The 22,684-nt window shown below is 38.5% G+C and overlaps 1 protein-coding gene and 1 pseudogene across 5 annotated transcripts in view; one reads left to right on the top strand and one right to left on the bottom strand.

The window, feature by feature from the left end:
- The window catches only part of LSM14A (LSM14A mRNA processing body assembly factor), a 78,565-nt gene that overhangs the window by 1,345 nt on the left and 54,536 nt on the right, over positions 1 to 22,684 (bottom strand). For 3 of the 5 annotated variants that reach the window (XM_006167972.3, XM_006167973.3, XM_027768077.1), the window contains 6 exons: positions 22,458 to 22,580; positions 15,964 to 16,140; positions 15,609 to 15,674; positions 11,719 to 11,901; positions 11,423 to 11,594; positions 9,603 to 9,834 (listed from right to left, as the gene is read on the bottom strand). In XM_006167972.3, the coding sequence (XP_006168034.1) occupies positions 9,603 to 9,834; positions 11,423 to 11,594; positions 11,719 to 11,901; positions 15,609 to 15,674; positions 15,964 to 16,140; positions 22,458 to 22,580 (953 nt within the window). The remainder of the gene's footprint in view (positions 1 to 9,602; positions 9,835 to 11,422; positions 11,595 to 11,718; positions 11,902 to 15,608; positions 15,675 to 15,963; positions 16,141 to 22,457; positions 22,581 to 22,684) is intronic. The other 2 variants (XM_014584009.2, XM_027768076.1) reach the window with 1 other exon arrangement.
- On the top strand, positions 2 to 2,406 carry LOC106733841 (elongin-B pseudogene; annotated as a pseudogene).

Below are 22,684 nucleotides of genomic sequence, written 5' to 3' on the forward strand. Positions count from 1 at the left end.
AAAGAAAAATAGTGAGAATGTGAAGGGTGACAGGGGGAGAGAGAGGAGAAAATAAAAGGGAGAGAGTGAGAAAGTATCATGCTGAGTCATTCAGATACCTTGTTGTCCCTGGACTTTCTCTGAGGGTACATACACGCGAATACAAGCCATTCTGTCTTACCCACCATAATGACTTCTTGGCAGCAGCCTATATATAAAGTAAGAGTTGGCCACAGTCGTTACACCAGTCCTGATCTCTTACCCCAGAAAGGAAGGAAAAGAAATAAGGACCATAGGACTAAACTTACCAACAGCTTGTTAATTTTCTTTCTTTTAACATTTACTTATTTATCTATTTATTTGCTATGATTATTCACACGGCCAGGTCCAGGACTTGAACTCAGTCATGTGGGAATTCAGTGCCTTAATCATCATGCCACCTGCTGGCCCCAAACAGTTTATGTTTATATTAGACTTAAGGAAAATCAGACTGTAAGTCAAGAGTAAATTTTGGCTTTATATTTAGTTTGTACCTAGATCAAGAGAATTAACCTCTAGAGGTCCTCAGTTTCCTAACCATCCACCAGGGGTAGGTCAGGAGAAAGGTTTCTACCCCTGGCTGATTCTTTTAAGGATTCTAAAGATTTATGATCCTATATCTACCCAAGTTTTCATTACACAATCAAGTTTGCTTAGGCTTATCCCAAAACGACGACTCATGCCAATATAGCTCAAAGAACAAAGGCAACTCATTTTGTGAAGGCTGTTGAGAATGCTATCAATATTCACCTCTGGGAAGAAGCATTAGATGTTTCGAAAACAAATTTAATACTTAGGACCAATAGGTGGTGTGGTGGTTAAAGGCTCTGGATTCCCACATGGCAGAGTGCAGTTTGCATTCTGGACCTGGTGGCTTGCTTTCTCACTTTCCCCCTCTCTCTGATCAAACGGAAAGATAATAATAATAAAGCTAAATACAAAATAATTCTTTAATCAAAAAACTGAGTTTTATCCTTCAGGGTAAATCTCCTTTACATAACAGTGATCACTCACTAGTTCCAACTTAGGGGGAGCAGATAATATTGATTTAGAAGGTGTATGCTGCTGTGGTCAAGGCTCTTGTGGTGGATGGAAGGGTCATTTAACAGTGGAACAGACCATCGACGCTAGGACCCACAGTAGACCTCATTGTGACCACCGCACACAACACTGTAACCCACAGCAAAATACTGCGAGTCTAGCCACATTAATGGACTTCGGGCTCACTGAAGTAATGATCAACATGATAAGCAATTACCCCAAGCCCATTAAGGCTCCAGGCTGAGTTAGGTGGTTTGGTGGAAAAAAAAGTAGATCACATATTCACTAATGCCAAGAGGCTCCCATCTAGCTGATGATATAGAACAGAACAAAATATATGAAAGAGGAATGTGCGTGTATTTAAAATGTGTGCCAACAATAGTAGACACCACAAGTCAAAAAATAGAAGAAATCAGCATAGAAAAGACAACAAATTCCCAAAGATGGAGCAAACTGTACACGAGACTATGAAAGCTAAGTGAAAGGGGGTGACCAACTTAGCTGTCTATCTCCTCATTAGACTATCAACACCAAGAAGGCTGGGACTGCATCTGCTTGTTACCACCAATGCCCAGGATGGTGCATGGCATATGTGAGGAATTCTGTATATTTGAGAAATGAATGAGGTTAGTGTTGGAATCAAGCAAAGTGTGTATAAGAGATGATCACAGGAGTTGGGGGAGGGGTGGCAGGGCTGGGGTGGTGGGGCTCTGTGCTTATGCTGGCCTACCATCCCCAGGATATGTTCCTTATGATCCGGTGCCATAAGACCACCATCTTCACGGACGCCAAGGAGTCAAGCACCGTGTTTGAGCTAAAGCGCATCGTCGAGGGCATCCTAAAGAGGCCGCCCAATGAGCAGCAGCTGTACAAGGATGACTAGCACCTGGATGATGGCAAGACACCAGGTGAGTGCAGCTTTACTAGCCAGATGGTGTGGCCACAGGCACCAGCCATGGTGGGGCTGGCCTTTGGTGCAGATGACACCTTTGAGGCCCTCTGCATCTAGCCTTTCTCCAGCCCCACCAGAGGTGTCCGATGTAATGAAGCCCCAGAACTCAGGAAGCAGTGCCAATGAACAAGCTGTATAGTGAGGGCCTTGGTCCTCCAGAGGACAACCCCTGCCCCCGTAAAAAAAAAGATTTGGGTGTCAAAAAAAAAAAAAAAAAAAGAGAGAGATGACCATAGGTTAACCTCCAAGAAGGGCTAGATGTATTAAGTAGAGTTCTCTAAAACATAGGAGCAGGCAGCGTTATGTAAGAGTAGTGCCGCACCCCCTCCCTTTTTTTGAGACGTTTTTGCTATAGGACACGTGTACTCGCCAGAAAGACAGAGAGACAGAAAGACAGAAATCATCCCTAGGGGTGGATGGCCATGCCACAATCCCTTCTCCTCCATTCTCCTCTCAGGATCTTGGGCATGCATGCACATGTGCCCGGCATGAGTTTAAGCCACTGGGTCCAGGACTTGAACCGTGGTCAACTACATGGGAGGTACAGTGACATAGTCATTATGCCAACTACTGGTCCCATGTAACAGTGGTGCCTTCTGATTATCAAGGCAATGCTTGATAGTCTACAAAGTCTATCATTCCTTGAAACACCCAAGAAGATAACCTCTAAAATGTATTTGTATTCTATAATATATATGACGTTTAATAAAAGGTTTAAAATGACTGAACAGTGACATGGCTTCAAAAAAAAATGTTTGTATTAAGTTCATGTAGTGTGTACACAGTGGTTACTCAATGAAGGTTAATGACTGTTCAGAGAAAGGGAAATTAGTCTAGTTATACACAGAAATCATGACAGTTATTTTTCTAAATATTTGGAAAACTATCATGAAGTAGAATATATATTATATACACACACACACACACACACACACACCATGCATTTAACAAGGGTAGAGTTAAACCAATAGGCTGAAAATAAAGGAAGAGATTTTCACTTAAATTGTGTGCCTGTAAGATCCTGTGGGTGGGACAGACATCCTTGGGGTGGGACAGAAGCAAACTCCCAGACTCCATGGGGATACTACAGAAGATACTGACAAAAAAAAAAAAAAAAAATCACACCAGATGTGTGCGTATGTGTGTGTGTGCACGTGCGCGGGCACACCCCACATCCAGAGAGAATAGAAGAAATGGGATTGTGGTGTGGCCATCCCCCCTGGGATTTCTCACTTTTCCCCCTTTGTCTCCTTCTGGTGAGTGCACGCACCCTATGGCAAAAACCTTAACGAGAGAGAATGAATGACGATCTGAGATCTTATCAGTGGGTTATGATAGTTGGCAGGGATTTCTCAAAGGAATGAATGTGATAACATGGAAACAGGCCATGATCCCGAGTATCCACTGCCTGGGTGGTATTCCATTAGCCAGTGTAGAACGCTTGGAGGAGGCAGAACTGAGATGACTAGAAAGCAGGACGACAAGGGGGTCAGTCTGAGGAAGGTTAAGTTGACAGCAGAACACCAAGCAGGTGAAGATGGAGAAATGCAGACTAGAAACATATAATGTCCAAGCTGAAAAACTGATCAGGGGATACAAATGGATATATCAACTCAGAAAGGGGGCGGGAAGAGGAAAGCAAAAAAGCACGCAAGTGCATGAAGACATGTGAGGCCAAGTGCGTAAGTATGGGCATTAATGCTCACAGAAGGAGCGAACCGGCAGAAGGAGCGGATAAAAAAGTCCTCAAATAGCATTAAGCGAGGCACTAAAAAAGAGCAAGAAGGGGGGTGAGCAGGCGGCATGGTGGTTAAGGGCGCTGGACTCCCACATGGCTGACTGCGGTTTGGGTCCAGGACTTAAGAGGCTCTCTCTCTCTCTCTCTCTCTGTTTCTCACTCTGTCCTTCTCTGGTCAAAATTAAAATAAAGTTAAATAAAATAGTTCTTTAAAAAAAGAGCAGAAGACCCACATATCTGCGGCAAAGTGAATGAAGAGGGCAGTCCCACTAGGAACAAGGACTAGAGCCAATACTATTAATAGATTTCTGACCTAGAGAAGTAGGCAGACTGTGAAATACTTTACAAGCTGTGCTGAGAAACACCTCCTTTTATAAAGAAAATCACTGTGTTGAATATTGCAGACGGGTGAAAGGCAAATATTTATGAGAAGGCTACTGAATTCTGTAAGCAAGAGATTACCGGCGACCTCTAGCTCAGTAATAATGACAATCAAGAGCCGTTCTGTAGTTCAAGGCAGATTCTTCCAGCAGGGATGGTGATTTTGCGAGTTAAAGGTCTTGTAACAGAATCTGCCCACTGTGGCTGGATAACAAGAGCTACTGAATTCAGGCTAATTTTTAGCAATACTGGTATGACAGCATAGTAGCAAAGGCACCAAAATTAGCCTGCCAGGTCCAAAAGTCAGTAATACTCATCTCCTTCCAGAGAGATCTCAATAATGGCCACTTCTTTGTGTGTGTGCTTCTGAGAGGGTCTTGCTATGTCACAATCCTGCTTCAGCCTCCATAGAAGCAAGAGTTATAGGTGCAGCCAACTGTGCCTGGCTTTTAGAATGTGCTGGGCATTGAACCTGGGCTTCTCATGTGGCCACAGCCTGCCAAGCAGTAGCCACTATCACTGTGCATCACCATGGCTGGGCCAACAATAACCAGTTTTTAATACTAGGTAATAAAACTACTGTTTCATTCTGTCCCCAGTTGCCTTCTCTTACAGCTAGTGAACCTCTTTACAGGGGGATATGGCTCTTTTCTGTTGTTATATATTTATTTTGCCACTACTCCTACTAGGAGAGTCTACTATAACTAGGATAGTTACTATGCTGACTTAACTAATACATGCCTACCAATAAATTATACATAAAAGCCTGCTATACAGAGCTACAGAATTATCTAGTAGCAGTTTTTGAATCTCAGTCTATCATGATATTTTCAAGACCATGGTAAAATAAGAAAAAATGTAGTGAGTTTTGGTGAAAACTTAATGAAGAGCACTGACTTAGGAACCAACTTGCTAGGTTTCACACCTTGTACCATCACTTACTCACTGTGTGATCTTGGACACATCACTGAATATCTCTATACCTATCTCCTCACTGGTACAATGGGGATCTAGTAAGACCTACCTCACAGAGTCGATGTGAAATTTAAATAAGTTCATATGTGAAAAACATTTAGAACAATACCTCGTACTTGCTGAACACTACATAAATGTTAGTAGTGATTAAATATAGAGGTTTTTGTTTAGGGGAGGGAGGGGGATTTTTTTAACTAGTCCATAAAATCTAAAGTCACAGGGTCTGAGATATAAGGGACTCGATTATCTAGAAATGAGTTAATCAGTTCCCAAGTCATAGAGTTGACTATGTATTGAAATTGATGTCTCTCTCTTTAGTTGCTAAGTTAGGTGTTTATGCGTAACTACAGTTAATAATCTTTATTTTGCCTTTTTTTTTTTAAAAAAAAAAGATTTACAGAATCGGCAGAGTCTTACTTTTCATAATGAAATGTTTTTGATATCGGTACACTTGTACAGTTTTTGTGATCAAAATTTCTGTAGATAAAACTAAGCAAAACATTAATATGTTTAGAATGGAGTTCTTCAGTCAGTGCTAATATCTGAAATCGAAATGAGCACATTGTACATTCTTAGTAGTCTTTATTCCTAGAATTCGGTTCTCTTAGCATCACCAGACTGCATTGGTGTGATAGTCCTAGGATTTTAGGAAATAGGAAGTGTAGCTAATACAGTATGTTGATTATATGGCCCAGGGATTAGCTGGGTAAGCATGAGCTGATCTGGGTTCTCAGTATTCGCTATATTTGAGTAGTAGAGGTAAATCCAGAGGTAATTGTTTATGTTTTTGTTTGTGTGTTTGTGAGAGAGAAAGCATGCTGTTCCTGTTTTACTTCTAAACACATACAGGTGTTCTGAAATTGTTGATATTTACAACCTTAAGTTACCATATTTGAAAGTAAAGGCTTGCACTATAAACGGTACCTCAAATTTGAGAAGTGTTTGTGTTGATGTAAAGAAAAGGCAGTTCACAGTAGTGCGGTGTATTACTACAGACCAATTCTACCAAACGCTGTAGATATCTGGTTTAAACAAAAGAAGGGAAAGGCTGATTGCTGGAGTGTTAAATGAAAGAAATCTTTAAAAGCAACAGAAGGCAGGGAAAGCAGTCACCAGTTAAGCCAGGATATCCCTGAGCCAAAAAAAGCCCTTAAAAGTAATAGTGAAATATTTTGAAATTAAGTTATTAAGTGGCCTTCTGACTACCATCAGGAAGCTAACATTTATTCAGTGTCTACTATTGGGAGTTTGTCTGTATTTCTTCATAATAAAGTTCTAGAAATAAATAGGTTTTTTTTTTTTTTTTTTTTTACAATCAACCTTGCCCTTCCCAGAGGAAAAAAGTAATACCTCATTAACCTGGAATTTGTGGTATAGCAGGCAGCCTTGGTTAATGTTTTCCTTCTCACCGTGTAGAAAAGAAGAAATTAAGCAAATAGTACAAGCAAATTTTGATCTTTTAAAGCATTATAGCAGTAGGTATTTATATAAAAAGTTGACTTTTTCTTGAATCTTCATAAGACCTACTGTAGATGAAACTTTGACGGTTACGGTCTATGTATATAAATAAGTCAGGCTTATTTAGAAATACCTCAGTTTTACTTAAATCATTTCCTTTCTTATCTGGAAGTGGAGATTTTATTATATGGGTACAAATATTCTCATTTAGTTTAAACTAGCTTTTAAGTTGTGATTGGCATTTAACAACAGTAAATGCTATTAATACACAGGTTTAGGCAACATGGCTTCTAATACATAGCTAATAGCTAATGGCTTCTAATACAACATAGCTCTGATTCCCTCTTTGTAGATAAGATCTTGACCTTCACAGTCTGTCTTAAGCAGTTGTACCCTATATATTATTAATGAATTTCATAGAGTAGAATCGTGTATTTTTATTACATTCATTATCTTTTTAGAGGTAGCAGTGTCTTCATTGTTTTCAGAAAGACTGTGCCTTAAACCCTTCACTCAAGACCCAAAGACCAAGGAACTGTATCACATACTAAGCTGTTGGTCATGGTATCACGACCCTTTGCGTTTGACTTGAGGAGAAAAGACTGATCCTGAGAGATTCCTCCTAATCTACATTGGTCTAGGGCTTCTGGGGAGGGAATTTCAATCATGCATACTGTCAGGAGATCAAAGCCATAAGGATCAGGGACTTCTAAAATAAAGTCAGTGAAGAGGATATGTATGTATACACACACATATATATAGGTGTATATACACACATATATGTAATTTTTAAAAATCGTCTGGTGCCACCAAAGCATGATAGCTGTTCTAACCAACTTCATAGTTACAGTGCCATGGAAAGATACTGCTACCTTGGAGGCCAAGCATATTTTGCCACTTGTATTCTTTCTAGTAGAAAGTAAGGGGAGTATATCTTAATACTTTTGCATGTAAATATCTCTATTCTTTCTCTTTTTGATCCATATTTAACTAAGAGTTTATGTAAAAAATAATTCATTGGCAACCATTCATTATTGAATATTCACAGGGTAATACTGACTTGGGTGCTACCAGACTTACCTAGCACTGGTCAGTCTCAGAAATTCTTGAAAGGGACAGTATTCAGGCTAGTAAATATTAAGATCTATTAGTTTAGTGAGGGCATTATATACTGTCCTATTAGAAAGCCATGGCAGAAAGACTGCATTCTCCAGAACTTACTTTGTCCCTTCAGCTATGAATAAACTGAATATATTGGGTTATGACTGTTTTGTTCTAAGTTCCAGCCAGGGGAAGAAGCTAGAATAAGATTGATTGCCATTGTAGGTATTGCAAAAACATTACTAATTGGTTCATTGTTTTGTCTACAACTGATGTTTAAAAGAATGCTTTCATTCACTGAAACAGTTAACATTGATATATTATTCAGAAAAAATATTAACAGCAGCAGTCCCGCTGTAACAATCATGTAGAAATGTGTGCCTGAAATTGAGATGTCTTGCATTTCTGGGCCCAGTGTTAATTTTGAATTTTCCATTAAGTTTGAGATTTGAGATTATTAAAGAAAAAGGATGCTGAAAATATATTTACTTTTTATTACAGCAGGAACCTGTACATCTATAGCTAAATCTTAAAGCTATTTTTTTTTTGAGAGAGATTTTAGCTATAGGGCGCGTGCGCTCGCCAGACAGACAGAGACATAGAGACAGAAAGTGAGAAATCACCCCCCCAGGGGGGATGGTCACGCCACAATCCCTTCTCCTCCATTCTCCCCTCGGGATCTTGGGCACGCACGCACGCACACGCGCCCGGCATAAGTTTTAAGCCACCGGGTCCGGGACGCGAACCGCGGTCGACTACGTGGGAGTCCAGCGACATAGCCATTACACCAACTGCTGGTTCCCTATAGCTAAATCTTAATGGTAAAAATAAATGTAATTCAGCAATATGCTTACATAGTTTTTATTTTCAAGATAAGATAAAGCTTATTATATAAAATTTATATATTGCCTTGTAATGGTAAGTGTTATAAAAAGAATAATTAAGCTCATCAGTTCTAGTATGTCCTTTATCCCCCCAGGACATACAAAAAATGTCTTAAATTAACCCATTCTGTGTTTTTTTGCCTTGTAAAACATTGTGCCTTATTATATTAAAAGTTTTGTTGGAATCCATTCTGTATTCTGAAAAAGTAACAGTATTTTATTCTTAATTGACAAGCATTTATTTTAAAAAACATTTAAAAATTAAAAAATAAATAAATAAATACATAAAGTCACAGGGTCCAGCAGGTGGTGTAGTGGTTAAGGTGCTGAACTCCTACATGGCGAACTGTGGTGCAAATTCTGGACCCGGTATCTTGAAACTCATATTAGGTGTGAATGTGTGCATGCCCCAAATCCTGAGAGAATAGAGAAGGGATTATGACATGGCTATTTCCCTCGGGGGGTGATTTCTCACTTTCCCTCTGTCTATCTCTGTCAGGCACACATGCCCTGTGGCAAAAACCTTAAAAAAACAAAAAAAACCCCAAAAAACCCCAAAAAACCCCCACTAATGTCATGGTTCTATAATAAAAAGACAAAAATACCACATTTCTAGCTCCTATTTCCATCAATTGAAAAGAAAACAGCAAAAACAAATTTCTGGATTCACTAGCTATGAAGTTACTGTTTCTCAAAATTACACAAATATTGGGGCCGGCAGGTGGTGGTGTGGTTAAGGGCACTAGACTCCCACATGGCTGACTGCAGTTTGAATCCCAAACCTGGCAGCCTGCTTTCTTTCTCTCTTTCTCTCTCTCTCACTCTTCCTTTATCCCTCTCTGGTCAAATGAAAATAAAGTAATAAGTAAAGTTAAATAAAACAATTATTTTAAAAAATTACACAAATATTCTTATCAGGTATATCCTCCACTGAAAAAGTCAGAAAGGAAGTTATTCTAATGGCTTCAAAAAAATTCACCCCAAATATATAAAAACGAAGACAGTTTTGAGTTTTATAAAAATGGATGCCAACCCCAGAGCATGTAATACTTACCCTATATTCAAAATCTGCAAATTCTCTGCCTCCACGACCTCCTCTGAATCCACCACGAAATCCTCGAGGGGCAGTGAAGGTACCACCTCTGCCACCACCACGCCCTCTGCCACCACGAAAACCAAGACCTCCTCTGCCTCTGTACCCTCCACGGCCACGATTTGGACGAAGTGGGATTCCAAATGTTTCAGCATTTAATCTTCTTTCTTCAGCCCAGGTTGGTCTCCGTTCTCTATCATAAAAGCAAATGATCTTTAAGCATACTAGGTTTAAGAGATTTCTCAGCAAAAAATATGTAGTGTTAATTCCCAAATTAAGACTAATTCCTAAAGATCAATTAAAAATAAGTACCTATCTAAGTTATTACAAGCTGTCCATGGCATAGGAGTTCAATGTGGTTTTTTTTGGATAGGTTTTGGCTATAGGGTGCGTGCGCTCACCAGAAATAGAGAGAGACAGAAAGCGAGAAATCACTCCCCTAGGGGGATGGCCATGCCACAATCACTTCTCCTCCATTCTCCTCTCAGGATCTTGGACATGTGCACACACGCGCCCAGCATGAGTTTAAGCCATCGGGTCTGGGGCTTGAACCGCAGTTGACTACATGGGAGTCTGGAGACATAGCCATTATACCAACTGTTGGTCCCGATATGAGTTCAACATTACTAGTAATATTCTGTTAAGCTTCATGTGGAAAGATGACCGATACCAGTTTCTTACAAATACAACTGATAAAACAAACTAATATGATAACAGTCCCAATATAACAGAAATTTAGATGTAATGGGATTGGTAATTGACTACGCTCCCCAATCAGGACAAAACCAGGCAGAGAAACCCTGTCGCAGGACTAAGAGAAGAGGTCCTTGAGTCCTCAAGTATGCTCCTGGCCCAAACTCTGGATCTGATGTCAATTATACCAGCAGTGTCTGAATTGTTAGTGAAGTCCATCAGCCTAGATAATCACACATGACTAAATCACCTCCACTCATGCTTCATAAAATGAGGCAAACAACTGCCACCAGATGGCACCAAACTGTAGCTAGGACCAGGGATATCTGGATTGGGCATCAAAAGCTCTGAACTCTTAGCTTGTTATGCTGGGCCCTGAGCCCCCACCCCCTTAGAAGCACACATAAAAAAGTGGCCATTATTGAGATCTCTCTGGAAGGAGATGAGTATTATTGGCTTTTGGATCTGGCAGGCTAATTCTGGTGACTTTGTTACTATACTGTCATACCAGTATTGCTAAAAATTAGCCTGAATTCAGTAGTTCTTGTTATTCAGCTTCAGTGGGCAGATTCTGTTACAAGATAAAATAAAATAAGGGGCCAACAGGCGGCATGATGGTTAAGAGCACTGGACTACCACATGAGCAACCAGGGTTTGAGTCCTGGACCTGGTGCTGCTTTCCCACTTTTTTTCCTCTCTCTCTCTCTCTCTTCCTCCCTCCCTTCCTCTCTGGTTAAATAAAAGTAAATGAATAAAGTTAAATAAAATAATTCTTAAAAATAAATAAATAAAATAAAATGAAAAAACAAACGATGAGGGACCAGTAGATGGCATAATGGTTGTCACTGGACTCACTCGTAGTGGCTTAAACTCACACCAGGCATGTGTGCGTGCGTGTCCATGATCCCAAGAGGAGAATGGAGAAGGAATTGCGTCGTGGTCATCCCCCCTGGAAGGTGATTTCTCGCTTTCTGGTGAGTACATGCACCCTACAGCAAAAATCTCTCAATCAATAAAAACCCAAAACAAAACAAAAAACAAACAAACAAAAAAACCACACAGGAACATGAAAAATAAAAAAACTGTACCTGTTATCATCACAAGAAATATTATCAAAGAATGATTTAGTTTTGTCATAATAGCAGTTGGGTCCAAGTGGATCTTCTTCATCAGCATTTCCTTCACTATTTTGGGTATCAACTCCTGAGTCCCCTTTATCTTCGCCATTGACAGGCTTCTCCTGTTTCTCAAGTTTATCTTCTAATGAAAAACAAACACAAATCATAACAGACTTGTACCAAATAAAATGAGAACACTTAACTTGAAAAATAGTCATAATTCACAAATCAAATAATATTACTGAGTAGAAAAATCAAAAGATTACCTTTTAGTTTAAGCTTATTATGAAACTCTCTGTCGATTTCTTCTTTGTTAAACTGTGCATTTGCACTTTCAAAGTCAAAGTCTTTCTCAAATTTCATTGGACCATCTCGCCGAATACCAAATCTTCCCCTGCCACCTCGATGACCTCCACGCCCTCTCCTTGGAGCTGAAGGAGCACCTGGAACTTTGTTAATAAAGAATATATTTTAAAAGTCACTCAATATGTAAATAGATGCTTTAAGAAGTGTTTGGAGTCAATGATGATTGGTGCTTATCTGTTGCTACTATGTTTTTATAGTAAATGCGTCAAGAACAAAAATGCTTTGTAATCATATTTGCATTTTTATGCGTAAAATAAAAAAATAAATTGGGTCAGTAGGTGGCGTGGTGGTTAAAGGCGCTGGACATGGTTTTGAGTCCCAGACCTGGTGGCTTGTTTTCTCACTTTCTTTTTCTCTCTCTCTGGTCAAATTAAAACATAATAATAATAAATAAAATAAAAAATTCCTAAAAAAAAATTTTTACTAACAATTTATAAATTGAGAATAGCACACATAAAATTTATAAACATTTACATTTATGTTACTGATATATGTTACTGATAGCGCATACAACAAATACGTTTGGAGCCTTCTGGGTTAAATTAATGAATGTTCCTTGAGGGCAGGGGCTTTCTTCTCCTTACCGCTATAGCTATGCAGTGCTGGACTAAGTGTGGGTTCTCAAAAATTAGAAAGCCTTTAACTGAAAAGATCACAGGAGCCAAAATTTATAGTAAGAAGAATAAACGAACACTAATCAGTACAAATTGTAAGGTAGGTGGTATTATTTCCAAACTACAGATAAAACAACAGATAAGGAGCACTAGTCTTCATTGATTCCACATTATCCAAGTCTTCCTGTATCTGTGTATTCACTATAATAAAATAGAATTTTAGACAACCATGTGAGTTATGACAAGGAATACAAAGTAACACAATTTATAGTGAAAACTTGAGAATCCAAAGTTCCAACCCAAGAGGAATGGCTACAAAGAAAAAAACAATATAGGAATGAATATGGGAAAATTATTTGATGTGAGTTAACTGAAAAATACAGAGCAGTATGAATTTAATGATTATAATTATGCGAAATGTTTAATACATTCTGACAAAGACCAGAAGTGACTATAGGGTAAAAGACAGGTTTATGATAATTGTCTACTGAGGTTTGGTAAACTGTCCAGGTTTGAGAAAACAAACCACCAGTGGCATATCCAGACACTTAAGATCTAGATAAGAAGGCTGTTTAAAATATTCAACATTACCATTAAAAATGCCTTGGCCACAAGACAGGATGTACAGCAAAATCCTATTGTCTTAAAAAAATGTGTTGAATATATACAGATGTCTATAAAAATCTGAAAAAAAATTTATCCTGTGACATGTAACATACACAAAACTCTATAAAAACAGAAGAGATGAGGGTGTTTATACATTTAAAAATATATCTCTAGATTTATAAAATTAATAAAAGATCAATTTCAAATCACTATCTAAACAAAGTAATTACATGTCTTCATTTTTGGAATCTTCCCCCCCAAAAAATGAGGAGAAAAAATTATTCTTTTTTGAGATTTTTTTGGCTATAGGGTGGGTGCACTCATTTGACAGAGAGACAGAAAGCAAGAAAACACCCTCTCGGGGAGTGGCCATACTGCAATCCCTTCTCCATTCTCCTCTTGGGATTTTGGGCATGCACACACATGAACCTAGCAGGAGTTTTAAGCTGGGTCCAGCACCTGAATGGCAGTTGGCTATGTGGGAGTCCAGAGCCTTAATACTACGCCACCTGCTGGTCCCAAGAAAAAGAGTTATTTTTGAGAGTTTTGCCCTGTCATGATTCTCTGCCCCAACCTTCTAGTTACCTAGGATTACTGTACCTGTCCTGTTGAGGTTGGTCTGGGAACCAAAGCCAGGCCTCCCATGTTGCTCAAACCTCACATGGCATTGCCTTACTGTGTGTGCCACTGCAGCTGGGCTTGGAACAGTTCTTAAGTGTTAATTTATTCTCCATTAATAAATTTAAAAATTATTAATAAAATGAAGAATTGGGGGATAAATGTTATAGATTACAAAACATATAAAGAATATATAAAGGTAGCCAGCAGGTGGTGTTCTGGTTAAGGTGCTGGACATTCCCACATGCTGACCACGGTTCAAATCCTGGACCTGGTGGCTTGTTTTTTCACTTTCCCTCTCTCTCTGGTCAAATTAAAAATAAATGAATGAATAAATGAAATTAAATAATTATTTAAAAGAAAAAATAAATAAAACCTTATTAAGTCAGTAATCATGAAGGAAAATAAAAGTTCTTAAACAATTATAGTAGTCTTCCCCTACCAGTAGGAGATATATTCTTAGACTCCCAGTGGATGCCTGGAACCATTAAATAATACTACACCCTATATATACTACTTTTTCTCCCTACGTATTCATATCTATGACATAAAGTTTAATCTATAAATTAGGCACAGTGAGAGATTATAACTATTAGGTTGTCAGGAAAGTCATGACATATTTTTCTATGCAAAAATGCATCATGACTTTCCAGACAACCCAATAATAATAAAATAGAACAATTAAGGTTATACTGTGAATGTGAATGAGATCTCCCTCTAAAAATATCTTACTGTACTATACCACGGGTAACTCAAACTGTGCAAAGTGAAATCACAGATAAGAAGGAACTACTAAGGGGCTGAAAGGTGGCGTGATGGTTAAGGCATGTATTCCCCAAATCTCAAGAGGATACTGGAGGGAAGAGATAGCAGCACAGTTACCTACCCCGTTATTCTCTCTCTGGCAAGTACATGCACCCTATAGCAAAAACTAAAAATAAAAAAATGAAAGAAAAAAGCTTTGGGCTTTACAATTTTCATGAGGAAGTTTCGAACTTGTAAGGTACAGATAATTCCATTCCTAAAAGTGTAGACTGTAATAAAAACACTAAGTTTTATAATACTAACATGAAACTGATGCAGAAACACAAAAACCTCAAAAGAGGAAACCACAGCACAATATCAATGCATAAATTTTACTAGCAGATAACATTAAAAAATATATGAAAAGATTACTGTCTACAAGCAAGTAGGGTTTTCTCCAGGAAAGTAATTATCTAAAAAAAAAAATTCACTTTAAAATATTAGACAGAACGAACTAAAAAAAGTAGTCCTTTTTACCCATCACTTGGCTTCTTGAACTCTAAGGGTAACTTCTTATATAACCACTGTACAGGATCATTTGGAAAACTGATACTAGAACAACATAATTAGCTAAACTATAGATTTTATTCAGATGTCATAGTTTTTGCATGTACTTATGTTTTAGTGTATCTTTATATATAGTTCTATGGCATTTTACCATATATGTAGACTTGCATTAACCATCACCATAATCAAGATAAAAAACTGCTCTGTAATCACAAAGAGATCCCCCTCATGCTATTCCCTTTACAGTCAGTCATCACCACCCACCTTTCACCTTTTTTTTTTTTTTTTTTTTTTTTAAAGAAGATCTAGACCCTCAAGCCTTTGTCTCTCCAGTAGCTGGGACTACAGGCATGTGCCACCAGACCTAGTGTATGATACTCATGCCAGCCTTAAGCTCATGATCCCCTTGCTTCAGCCTCCTGAGTCACTGGGACTACAGGAGCATGCCTGTGAGTCTAGCCTTTTGGCTGATCAGGAATCAAACCCAGGCCTCCCCCCCGCCCCCCAAGGTCCCAGCATGTGGAACAAAGCATCTTAGCAGCACATATTATACTTCAGCTGGACCTTACAGTAATTATGGACCATACATTTAAAATGTTCTCCCTATTCAATAATACAGTCTTCTGATCTGGGTAACTTACCTACTTGTCTCTTGCCATCATTTCTGAGTTGCTCATTTTCTGGCCTTGAAACTTTGTGTACTTCAGCTATAGAAGACATACGAAGTGACAAATCAACTCAGGACACATAATTTTAAAAGTTCTGTATAGTTAGAAATGTGGGGGAAAAACAAACAAACCAACCCATAACAAAACCTTTGCAATGGTCTCCCACCACACCACCACTTCGAGTCAAATTTGAAAGACTGAAGCTTCTATCAAGTTAAAGTTAAACCTTTTAGGTTCATTCACATAAAGTAAATCCTTTCAATGAAAATAAGGTGAGTGGAAAACGTTGCTCAGTCAATTAAGGAACAGTAAGTAGCTAAAGTTCTACCTCGCCTGTGCTCTTGATTCTCTATTGCTTTTTGGCTGGTAGATGGCAAAGGCCTGGTTGATACAGGGCTCCTTCTCCCAACAGGTGCTGGAGCAGGTAAGTGGGCCGAGGCGGTCTGCACTGCTTGTTCCATGGTTGGGCTTTTTCTCAAAGGGTCTAACTGAGGACTTGAACGACCTAAAATGTAACCAAAAGATAAGACACTACCCTGATGGGGATTTTAAAATAATCCAGACCCTAAAAAAAACTGCCTGGAGTTCTATTCCCATCACTTTAAATCCTTAGGACAAATCTGAATCAATCTACTTACTAGACCAGAATTGAAAACTAGCTGGTCATTATGTTAGAAAAAAAAAAAAAATCGTTAAAAAAAACTCCCCAAACAAACAAAAAGACTCCATCCTCACAACCTTATCTGTATTTTTACCTAGTAGAATAACATTTGTGTTTCTCAAAATTGTCACTTGATACAAGATTCCTGAGGAATATCATCAAAGATCACATTGGGGGACCAATTAGATAAAAGTTTTTCTCAAAAACAACCATGAGATTGTGCTGATATGTTTTAACATTTTTTTAGTACTTGCTGCAGATGACTGAAGTGTTACCTTTATATCTATGGTATTATTGCCATTACTTTTATATTGTAAGAAACTAGAAAGTTAGATAGGTGCAGTGTCGTAGACATTAGAGTAATTAAACATTGAAACCCAAAACTAGCAACAAATAAACTCTTCAGATAATTATACAGTAGCCATATACATTCCTTGCCTTTTGAAAATTTCTTGCATGTTTTGCTTAATATGGGGTTTGTACTTACAAATCCTTTTCCTTTTATGAGGTCAGAGCATCATCACAGTATGAAGAACGGAACGCTGGGTGCTCTCATCATGCTTAGTCCCTATGTTTGCTATAAATCTCTGCTCAGGTAGCTCACATATGCCACAGTATGTTTTGCTTGAAAATTATGCTCATTTTATGCAAAAATATTCCCAAGTGTGTTACAAATCTATATTTGCACATATTCCAAATAAATGGTGAACTCTGAGTGTGATAATGCACTAGTAATTGTGCACTCAAATGTTTCAGGGATAATTCATTAGAAATATCTCCCAAATTTATGGTTATTCAAAGTATGCAATTATAAATGTGTATCACCATTTCTAGCTGTTAATGGGTAAATTATTTTTGCCAAAAAAATTAAAATAAAATAATAAATTATTTAGAGACACTATAATTTTTGTGTTGATTACAGTGGGAAATTATAGTGTAATGTAAGTTTTAGCTTATAAGCAATTATCTTATCTCTTACCATTCCAAAGAAGAATAAGCATAAGAGAGGTTAATCTAGCTGCCTGAAATACTAGAAGGTAGATGACAATGGCAAAATTAGTTGCCTTCGTTGAGAGTGCCCTTTAGATGAATGTGGTACTAGAGTTTTTAGGCCAGCCATTTTGACAGACATTATTGTGGCAAATATTGTATGACTTACTGCTTCAACAAACCAGAAGACAAGTAATTGTTTGAGCTAATAAAATAAACTAAGAAAAAAAAAAACGTATTATAATCACTTATAGTCAAATAATGGGAATAGCAGATGACATCCCAGACCTGGAGACTTAAAACTAATGTTAGGTGTGTGTGCGTGCATGCCCAAGATCCCAAGAGGAGAATGGAGAACAACTATGGCCATCCCCCTCAGAGATGATTTCAACTTTCTGTGTCTCTGGCAAGTACACGAGCCATATAACACAAATCCCTCTAAATAAATAAGTGATAAGTAGTACATTTTTTGAAAAGCCTACTGTAGGGGCCAACAGGTGGCGTGGTTTGTTGGAGCACTGGACTCCCACATGGCTGACGTGGTTCGAGTCCTAGACCTGGTGGCTTGATTTCTCACTTTCCCTTTCTGTTTCTCTAGTCAAATTAAAGAAACACAGTAATAATGAATAAAAAATTAAGTAATTCTTATTAAAAAAAAAAGTCCTATTGTATAGCTAATTTTATGGTATTAAGTAATCTAAGTTTATAAAACTACTTTGTCAATGTTTTCTTTGCAATAAGATTCTGTGACTCTTAAGGATTACGGAAGTTTACTGTGATGGGCAATCAGAGCAAGTAACAGACTCATGTGTTGTATATACATTTTTAAAAATAATTATTTTATTTAACTTTATTTATTTTAATTTGACCAGAGAGGGACACAGAGAGAAAGAGAAAGTGGGAGGGAGGGAGGAAAGGAAGGAGGAAGGGGAAGAAAGAGGGAGAGAGGGAAAGAAAGCAAGCTGCCAGGGACTCAAACTGTGGTCAGCCATGTGGGAGTCCAATGCCTTTAACTACCACACCACCTTTCAGCCCCTGTTGTATATTTTAAAAGGCTTTCACTGGGCTGGCCCCATGGCCTAGTAATTAAAGGAGCATGATCCAATGTGACATGACTGGGGGTTCCAATCCTGGCCCTGGAGGCTGGAAAAACATGCCAGGCATGTGTGCATGAATACCCCAAATCTCAAAAGGATGGAGGAGCGGAGAAGAAATTGTGAAATGACCATACCCAATTGGGTGCTTTCTCTTTCTCTCTCTGGTGTGCACGAGTACTCATTCAAAACAAAACAAGGACCAGCAAGTGGTGTGGTGGTTAAGGTGCTGGATTCCCACATGGATGACCAGTTTGAGTCCTGAATCTGGTGGCTTGAAAATCAAACTGGGTGCATGTGGATATGTGCCCAAAATGTGTGCCTACTAATCATGATGCTGAGTTTGTTAAAATATGTAAATACAGGTGACACTAGACATATTTTATTAGTAATAAACCCAGAAACCATTTCAGCATAATAAAAACATTCCCTTGAGCTGTCTTCACTTATCACAGTTAAGAAAATTCTTGTTTTTTTTTAAAGAAGTATTTTATTTAACCTTTTTTAATTAAAAAAATTATTTACTTAATTTCATTTGTTATTATTTTTTAATATGACCAGAGAGAGACAGAGAGAGAGAGAAAGGGTAAGTGAGAAAGCAAGCTGCCAGGTCTGGGACTCGAACTGTGGTTGGCCATGTGGGAGTCTAGCACCTTAACCAACATATCACCTACTGGCCCCTTAACTTTTTTGAAATTATCATCATCATCATCATCATCATCATCATCATCATTTCAATTTGACCAAGAAAGACAAAGAGAAAGTGAGAAGGCAAGCCAACAGGTCTAGGGCCCAAACCATGGTCAGCCATGTGGGAGTCCAGTGCATTTAACCATCATGCCACCTGCTGGACCCAATTCCTGGTGTTTTAATTTTGCAAAATTCATGAAAGTTTAAATGAAACTTAAACACTAACGCCCAGGTCTTCTCTGCCATAGCTTTATGTAAATATACTTTTAATTTTCTTTAAAAATATTTTTAAAAATTGGGACCAGCAGTTAGTGTAATGGCTATGTCGCTGAACTCCCACGTAGCCCACTGCGGTTCGAGTTCCGGACCTGGTGGCTTAAACTCACGCTGGGCACGTGTACATGCATGTCCAAGATCCCGAGAGGAGAATGGAGGAGAAGGGATTGCGGCGTGGCCATCCCCCCGGGGGTGATTTCTCACTTTCTGTCTCTCTGTCTGTCTTTGTCTTTCTGGCGAGCACACGCGCCCTATAGCAAAAAAATCCCAAAAAAACAAAAAACCTTTCCAAAAAAAAAAAAAAAATCTAATTAACATTTTAATCTAAAGATTTTCTTTTGAGAGGTTTTTGCTAAAGGGTGTGTGCACTTGCCAGAAAGACAGAAACAGAAAGCAAGAAATCACCCCCCGGGAGGATGGTCACGCCACAATCCCTTTTCCTCCATTCTACTCTCAGGATCTTGGGCATACATGAACACGTGCCTGGCATGAGTTAAAGCCGCTGGGTCCAGGACACGAACCACGGTCGACTACATGGGAGTCCGGCAACATAGCTATTATGACAACTGGTGGTCCCAAATAAAGACTTTTTTAATGTTTAGTATGAGGAAAGGAAATCTAGAATCATTTTCCCCAAATGAACAGGTAAACTGTCTGTCTCAACATCATTTATTGGAATAGCTACCCTTTCTTCACTAATTTCAAAATAATACCTTCATAATCTACTAAATTTTTATATACAGGACAAGTAGGCCTGGGATCTGAATCCATCATCAGCTTCCAGCACTGCATTCAGTATGCTACTAATCAGTATTACCAGGCTGGGCCTAATTTAGGTATATTTTATTATCAAGTAGGTACACTCATTATTTTTCAAATATATCAAGCAATACTTCCATGTTTACTTGCTTATTTTTCAGAGCGATTTTTGCTATAGGGCACGTGCACTCATGGCGAGACTGAGACAGAAAGTGAGAAATCATCCCCCAGGGGGGATGATCACACTGCAATCCCTTCTCCTTCATTATCCTCTCAGGATTTCGGGCACACATGCACATGTACCCAACATGAGCTTTAAATCGTTAGGTCCAGGACTCAAATCGCAGTCGATTAATAGGAGTGCAGTGATGGTAACCATTATGCCATCTGCTGGTCCCTACTTCCATGTTTTTTTTTTTTTTTAAAGAATTATTTTATTTAACTTTATTTATTGATTTCAGTTTGACCAGAGAGGGACAGAGTCAGAGTCAGAGAGAGAGAGAGAGACAGAGAGAGAGACAGAGAGGGAAACTGAGAAAACCAGCCACCAGCTCCGGGACTCAAACTGCTGTTGGCCATGTGGGAGTCCAGCACCCTTAACCACCACCACGCCACCTGCTGGCCACATATTTTTAAGTTAAATTTTTTGTTTCATGATGTTCTACTGAAACTGCAATAAATCTGCAAGGAAGTATGCTGCTCCCATTGAATGGGACTTCTTTTATGTTTTATTACATTTTATATTTTCATCATATAAGTAGGTCATATTTATTTATTTACTTTAGTTTTTGCTATAAGGTGTGTGTGCTCACCAGAAAGGGAGAGAAGGAGAAAGAGGGAGAGAAAGTGAGAAATCACTCCCCCATGGGTATGGTTATCTCACAAACCCTTGTCCTCCATTCTCCTCTGGAGATTTTAGGTGCATGCGCATGGCATGTTTTTCGAGCCGCTAGGTCTGGGACTGAACTGGGCAATCAGCCATGTGGGATCCAGTGCCTTAACCACCATTGTACCTGGAGGCCCTATAATTTTTCTTATTGGGTATTACACACATAATTTCTATTTGTCATTTTGATTTCTTACTTTCCCTTTCCCTTTCACTGTCTTTGTCTCTCTCTCCCTGGTGAGCACATGTGCCAAAAGACAAAAACTTCTTTAAAAAAAAGATAAAGGTACTCTATTTATTTTTTAAAAAATTTTGGCATAGGACGCCTGTGCTTTACAGAGAAAGACAGAGAAAGAGACAGTGAAAGGGAAAGTAAGAAATCACCACCCAGGAGAATGGCCATGCCACAATCCCTTCTCTGTTCACCTCCTGGGATTTTCCATTCTCCTCCTGGGACTTTGGGTACGTACTATGTGTGACTGGTGTGAGTTTCAAGCTATTAGGCTTAGGATTTGGACTGTGGTCGACCATGTGAGAGTCCAGCCTCATGACCACCACGTCACTTGCTGGCCCAAGATTAAAGTACTTTAAAACCATAAAAACAACAGTAAGTATTTCAAAATATCTAAAGTGAGATATATAGGACCATGTTTTAACATTTTATTTTTCACCCTCAATAATTTGATTAAGAGAGCTGGGTTCCTTATGGCCAACCACATGGTTCAACCCCCTGACCCAGAGCCTTGAAAACTCTCCAGATGCATGTGCATACACGCCCCAAATCCTGACAAGCTGGAGAAATGGAAAAGGGACTACAGCATGAGCACTCCCTGTTGGGATGGAAGGAGAGGTGCTTTCTCCCTCTCTCTCTTTCTGTCTCTCTCTCTTTCTCTCATGAGCACATATGCCATCTGACAAACTTAAAAAAAAAAAAAAAAGGAAATCCTGTGACCACTGAAGGTCATCAGGCTGGCTGCTGGAAAAATAGAACTTTAAAAAATGAACCAGAATCCTCTAAACCTTTAAGAAGCTTATTAAAATGCCAGACTCCAGGGATTGTAATGCAGTGGGTCTCAGTTAGGATCTACATTTTTGATGATGATTCTGTTGTGGGTGGTCCACAATGAGAACCACTGCTCTATAACCTATGAGTATGTGAGAATGTTAGGGAAGATACAAACGCATAATGAGTAAGTTTTTTCAAATGTATTTCTAACTCATCTGAAATAGCTCATCTTCAATGTGTGGGACTGATTTGATAAATTAAGTGTTATATACAAGTTAAAAAAATTACTTTGCAAAGCAAAGTCAAATTCAGAAAGTACTCACCATTTCAGTTTCATGATCTAAGTACAGAAAATCTAAATAGTGGCAGTGATTCAATAATACGCAATATAGCACTTGGGAGAAAAAGTTTAAAGAACCAAATAGAAATTACACATATGATTTGAGGAAAAACAGTTTACCTTGAGATAACTGTGTTTTTAGAGATCTTGTATCCTGTGTAAAGGCAGAACCAACTGCATTACTTTGGGATAAGGTACCACTGTTTGATGTTTCAGTTCCAAAGGATGTCAAGGAGTTTCCAGCTTGAAGAGGTTATTTTTAAAAGACAAAAAAAAAAAAAAAAAAATCTTAAAAAATATTTTACAATGTCCAATAACAGAAAGTAAGATAATCACTAATGATAATA

The sequence above is a fragment of the Tupaia chinensis genome, unplaced genomic scaffold, assembly GCF_000334495.1.
Source record: "Tupaia chinensis unplaced genomic scaffold, TupChi_1.0 Scaffold145396_1, whole genome shotgun sequence".
Classification (NCBI taxonomy): Eukaryota; Metazoa; Chordata; class Mammalia; order Scandentia; family Tupaiidae; genus Tupaia; species Tupaia belangeri.